This window comes from Hemiscyllium ocellatum, chromosome 35 (genome assembly GCF_020745735.1).
Source record: "Hemiscyllium ocellatum isolate sHemOce1 chromosome 35, sHemOce1.pat.X.cur, whole genome shotgun sequence".
NCBI classification, from domain to species: domain Eukaryota; kingdom Metazoa; phylum Chordata; class Chondrichthyes; order Orectolobiformes; family Hemiscylliidae; genus Hemiscyllium; species Hemiscyllium ocellatum.
Window position 1 is genome coordinate 4,241,326 of NC_083435.1, and position 6,501 is coordinate 4,247,826.

At 43.2% G+C, this 6,501-nt stretch overlaps 1 protein-coding gene across 1 annotated transcript; it reads right to left on the bottom strand.

Annotated features, from left to right (window-relative positions):
• Positions 1-2,199: 2,199 nt before the first annotated feature.
• Positions 2,200-2,877, bottom strand: LOC132832405 (histone H2A-like). The gene has a single exon (XM_060850367.1). The coding sequence runs from the start codon at positions 2,875-2,877 to the stop codon at positions 2,488-2,490; it is 390 nt and encodes a 129-aa protein (XP_060706350.1). The 3' UTR covers positions 2,200-2,487.
• Positions 2,878-6,501: the final 3,624 nt, after the last annotated feature.

The following is a 6,501-nucleotide window of genomic DNA, read 5'->3' on the forward strand; positions in this document are numbered from 1 at the left end:
GCCAGTCCTGACTCAATGGGAGGAATTGTGTTGTTCCGTGTTGTAATGGGTCAATGATGGCATAGAGAATTACAGGTACAGCGTTTCTGAATAAGTAGTTGCTTGGCAGTACAGAACATAAATCTTTGCAATATGGTGTAGGCAATGATTCGTGTAGGAATGAATTACTAGAGAAACTGGCAGATGTGGATACAGTTACAACGTTTAAAAGATATTTGGATAAATACATGAATTTGGAGGGATGTTGGCCAAGTGCAGGCAGCTGGGACTAGTTTAGTTTGGGATTATGTTCGGTGTGGACTAGTTGGACCTCAGGGTCTGTTTCCATGCTGTTTGACTTTACGATTGGGTGACGTCTAAGAAGCACATAATGCTTTGATTCTGGTGTTACTTTGCAAAAAAAAACCGTTTGAAAACTAAGGCAAAACAACAGATGAAGGTGCCTCACTCTTACTCCCCTCTTTACCTCACCTTGAAAGATGAAAGGAGAATGGACGGGTGGGAAACATTGAATGTCAGTGCCTGAAACTGAGGGGGTGGCAGCCTCAGTCGAGGTTTTCCACAAGGGAATTCAATAGTCGACCTGAGATAAGAAGAGAGAAAGCACAAAATGTTCTTTCGAAGAGACGGCGGGTCGAATATCCTCTTTCTTCTGTTGCGATTTTAAACAAGGGATGCCACAGAACAGTGCAGCCACTATTAGTATAATATCAGCGGCTTGTCAAGACCATAGGGGAAAGTGAGGTCTGCAGATGCTGGAGATCAGGGCTGAAAAAGTTTTGCTGGAAAAGCGCAGCAGGTCAGGCAGCATCCAAGGAGCAGGAGAAGAAGGGCTTATGTGCGAAATGTCGACTCTCCTGCTCCTTGGATGCTGCCTGACCTGCTGCGCTTTTCCAGCAACACTTTTTCAGCTTGTTAAGACCATGTGCGGTCATTGAGGGAAATCACAATTCTTTGGTGCATGTTGTTTGGTTTTAATCCTGATGTGGAGATGCCGATGTTTGACCGGGGTGGGCAAAGTAAAAAAAATCACACACTGATTGTGGTCAAATATTAAATCGCAAGCTTTCGGGGCCCCGCACCTTCCCCAGGCAGCTAGTGAGAGAGAGAATACCTAGGACACAGAGTTTATTGCAAAAGATCAAACGGTGCGAATGCATTGACCAAACCGAGATGACTTATTAATCAGGTAGAATGGAGTTGTAGTTTTGATTGATTAATATGTAAATCTCTGCACGATGAATTTATTTTGCATTTCTCCTTGAACGTGAGTGCGTTCTCGGCTTTTCCTGGTGTTTATGTGATAGGAATAGAGCCCAAAACTTTGGGAGTTTCCTGATGAACCTGCCCCCCTTTTTCTCTCCCCCGCGCGTTTCTCGCAGAGCCGCGCGAAACACGGAGCCTATCATTGATTGGTGGAGAATGCAGCCTCCTGATTTGCTAGGAATTCGGTATCCCGATTGGTCAACGGAGTTGCACATTCATTGGATGAGTGTCCGGATTGTGATTGGCTGACCCTAAGTCGGAGCTGAGCCGTTTTATGCAAATTACCTGAAACGGTCTCATTGCGCGAGGGCGACTTGAATTTTCAAATTATCAGCGCGACCCAACGGTTTCTCACCGTCTAAAACCGTCCGGTCATCCCCAATATGTTTCGTTTCTGTATCCTCTGGGAGAAAACTAATTACCTAAATAAGCCAAGCACCATATCATACGCTAAAATAAAAGAACTGCGAGTGCTTGACATCTGCGACAATGTGTTTCATGGCCCTGCAAAGTTTCTTCAGAATTTGTGAACAATCACGTTGCACAGAAACTCTCCCAATTCTTTGAGGGTTAAAGTCATTTGTTTGCTTCACTGAGAACCCAGTGGGAGGCTCGAATAAAACTATTTGGGGAAATACACCGCAGGTTGTGGGGGATTGGAGATAAAAACAAAGTGCTGGAGAAACTCGCTGGCACCAAGCGGTGGAAGACAGAAGTCATATCAGACTCAAAACCATTAACCTTTCCTCACTTCCCTAATTCCAAGACAGAGGAACGTTTGTTTTTGATTAAATTAACCATCACTTGCGGACCCCCAACTATGCTCCTTTGAAAACAAAACAGAGGACATGGTCTTAAAGCTTTTAAAAAACCCCTTCGAACATTGAGACAACTACACTCATGTTTTCATGATACGATCTTAAAATTGTATTTATTTGGTTACTTTTTGACAAATTGCTTTTCTAAATACTTTTTTTTGGTCTGGAGGTTACATCAAGCCATAATTGAACGTGACAGGCACCGCCCTGCAGCATTTGTTATCCTTGCGTTTGTAGAAGTTTCCTCTATAAATAGACTTTAAAATATTGCACTGTAATGGAAACATGCCGAAGATTGTATGAAGACAATTCAGTTTAAGCTCTTCCGGAAAGAAGTAGGTGGCTCTGAAAAGAGCCTTTGCTTTCTGTGGCAGTTTTGATTTCCCCTTATTCCGTCTCCACTTCAGGCGTAGACCTTGCTGGGGTGCCCGGTTTTCTTGGGCAGCAGCACGGCCTGGATGTTGGGCAGGACGCCGCCCTGGGCGATGGTGACTCCTCCGAGCAGTTTGTTGAGCTCCTCATCATTGCGGATGGCGAGCTGCAAGTGGCGGGGAATGATACGAGTTTTCTTGTTGTCCCTGGCCGCGTTACCAGCCAACTCAAGGATCTCGGCAGTTAGGTACTCGAGGACGGCAGCCAAGTATACGGGTGCCCCAGCCCCGACCCGCTCAGCATAATGCCCCTTCCGTAGAAGGCGGTGGATACGACCGACTGGAAACTGAAGACCAGCTCGAGAGGAACGGGTCTTAGCCTTTGCTCGGCCTTTACCTCCAGTTTTACCACGACCTGACATTCTCAAAGCGTAAACATCAACTAACTAGTCACACCTGCCGTTCTTCCTTTTATACCTTCTGCTGGGATTAGCCTGCTGCAGGTTTGTATTGGTTGATTGACACTCCTTTGTTTCCGATTGGTGCTTCTTTCACGAAGCGAGTCGAAACATGCCAGGATCTTGTTTTAACCAATAGGAACAGTCCTCTTGCCCATCCTTCATTAGCATATCATTGCAATCCAACAATGTAACAAGCGTTGAACCTGAATACTGACTTTTACAAATTATAGACTCCTACAGTTCCATCGATTACTCCATACGACCATAAGAAATAGGACCGTGAGTAGGCCGTTCGGCCCTGGAGACTGATTCGACATTTCTCACGTCCACTCAGCCCTCTCGTCTTCGACTCTCCCGTGAAGAGAAACATCCTCTCAGCATTTACCCTGTCAAACCTTTTAAGTATCCTATATGTTTTAATGATATCATCCCTCATTCTTCTAAACTCCAGTGAGTAAATTCTAAACCTCTTCAACCTTTACTGATAAGACAATCCCTCCATGCCAGGAATCATTTTTGAGAAAACTCCCTGAATTGCCTTCAATGCAATGATACCTTAACAAAGAGGACCAAAGCTTGCTCATTGAATTCCACATGTGGTCTCACCAACACCTTGCACAGTTCAGTAAGACTTTCCGACTTTTACACTCAGATGCCTTGTGACATAGTGTCAAAAGTCCATTACCCTTCCTAATTACCTGCTGCACTGTGCAATTTTTGTGTTTCTTGCATAAGTAATCCCCAATACTTTTTGCATTGTAGTTTTTTGCAGTTTTTAAAAAATATTTTCTGTTCTTTGCTCTCCCTTCCAAAATAAACAGCTTCACAGTTGGCTTACACTCAATTTGCCAACTTTTTGCTCACATGATTAAATTCTCACTATCGCTTTATAAACTGCACGTCTTGCAAACTGTCTTTCCACGTATTTCAGTGCAGTTTGCAAATTTATCTGCGGTATGTTCACTTCCTTCCTCCAGGTTATTAATTTATGTGACCCGTTAAGGTCCCAGCAATGATCCATGTGGAATCTGACTTATCACAGATCACCAAGCTGAAAAAGAATACCATTCTCCTCCTCACACCCTGCTTCCTGCAAAGACTCTCTTTTATTCTCGTTACTTCTTGAATGCAGTAAGTGTGGGAGTTAAGAGCAATCCAGAATTTAGCGAAGGAGAGCCAAAGAAACTGAATAGAAATAGGAAAATAAGATCTGAATGTGAATGAGTGAGACATGTGTAGAACATGTATCATAACAGCTTCAATTTATATTTCTATTTGTAAAACAAAAAAAAGTTAGCAAAGACATATAGAAGACAATTATAGGTATAGATGGAGAATTCATGGTGGCAACAATAAAATGGCAGAGGATTAACACTTAGAGTTAGTGTCTTGGAGTTGTACAGCAGGGAAATTGACCCTTCGATCCAGCTCGTCCATGCTGACCAGATGGCCTAAATTAATCTAGTCCCATTTGCTAGCACTTGGCCCATATCCCTCAAAACCTTTCCTAATGGTATACCCATCCAGATGCCTTTTAAATGTTGTAATTGTACCAGCCTGCACCACTTCCTCTGGCAGCTCATTCCATACACGTACCATTCTCTGTGTTAAAAAGTATCCCCTTAGGTGTCTTTTATATCTTTCTCTTCTCACCCTAAACCTATGCCCTCTAGTTCTGGACTCCTCCATCCCAGGGAAAAGACTTTGCCTATTTACCCTATCCATGCCCCTCATAATTTTGTTAACCTCTATAAGGTCACCCCTCAGCCTCCGACGCTCCAGGAAAAACAGCCCCTGTCTGTTCAGCCTCTCCCTATAGCTCAAATACTCCAACTCTGGTAACATCCTTGTAAATCTTTTCTGAAACCTTTCAAGTTTCACAACATCTTTCTGATAGGAAGGAGACCAGAATTGCACGCAATATTCCAACAGTGGCCTAACCAATGTCCTGTGCAGCCACAACATGACCTCCCAAATCCTGTACTCAATAAAAAAAAGCATACAAATGCCTTCTTCACTACCCTATCTACCTCCCACTTTCAAGGAGCTATGAACCTGCACTCCAAGGTCTATTTGTTCAGCAACACTCCCTAGGACCTTAGCATTAAGTATATGAGTCCTGCTAAGATTTGCTTTCCAAAAATGCAGCACCTCGCATTTATCTGAATTAAACTCCATCTGCCACTTCTCGGCCCATTGGCCCATCTGGGCAAGATCCTGTTGTAATCTGAGGTAACTCTCTTCACTGTCCACTACACCTCCAATTTTGGTGTCATCTGCAAACTTAGTAACTGTCCCTCTTATGCTCACATCCAAATCATTTATGTAAATGACAAAAAGTAGTGGACCCAGCACCAAACCTTGTGGCACTCCACTGGTCACAGGCCTCCAGTCTGAAAAACAACCCTCCACCAAAGCCCTCTGTCTTCTACCTTTGAGCCAGTTCTGTATCTAAATGGCTAGTTCTCCCTGTATTCTGTGAGATCTAACCTTGCTAATCAGTCTCCCATGGGGAACCTTGTCGAACGCCTTACTGCAGTCCAAATAAATCACATCTACTACTCTGCCCTCGTCAATCCTCTTTGTAATTTCCTCAAAAAACTCAATCAAGTTTGTGAGATATGATTATAGTTCAAACCAAAGTTCAAACCCTCCAACCCTGGCAACATTCATGTTAATCTTTTTGAAAGCCTTTCAAGTTTTACAACATCCTTCTGATAGGAGGAAGACCAGAATTGCACACAGTATTCCAAAAGTGGCCTAACCAATGCCCTGTACAACCATAACATGAGCTCCCAACTCCTATACTCAATGCTCTGATGATAAAGGAAAATATACCAAATGCCTTCTTCACTATCCTATATACCTGCGACTCCACTTTCAAGGCACTATGAACCTGCACTCCAAGGTCTCTCTGTTCAGCAACACTTCCCAGGACTTTACCATGAAGTGCATGAGTCCTGCCCTGGTTTCATTTTACATAATGCAGCATCTCACATTTATTTAAATTAATTTCCTGCTGTCATTCATCAGGAATTCCTGATGAAGGGATTTTGCTCAAAACGGCAACTTTCCTGCTCCTCAGATGTTACCTGACCCTTAAAGATCAGCCAGGCCACCTACGTGTGGAATCACAGGAGATGGATGAGATACTAAACAAGTATTTCCAATCAGTGTTTACTGTGGAGAAGGATATGGAAATTACTGAACTTGGGAAATAATAGTGATACCTTGAAAAGAGTCCATATGAAGCGAAGTAGGTACTGGGCTTCTTAAAATGCAGAAAGTTGGATAAATCTTCAGGACATGATCAGGTGGGCCCCAGATAGCTAGACCCCTTGCTGAGATATTGGTCTCATCAAAATCCGTGGCTGAGGTGCTAGAGACTGGCGGTTTGGCTAAGTGGTGTCATTATTTAAGAAAAGTGGCAACGAAACGCCAAGGAATTATAGATTGATGAGCTTGAAGTCAATAGTGGGTAAGATGTTTGAGGAGATTCTGAAAGACAGAATTTGTTTGAATTTGGAAAAAACAAAGACTGATTAAAAATAGTCAAGATGGCTTTCTGCATGGGAAATCATGTCT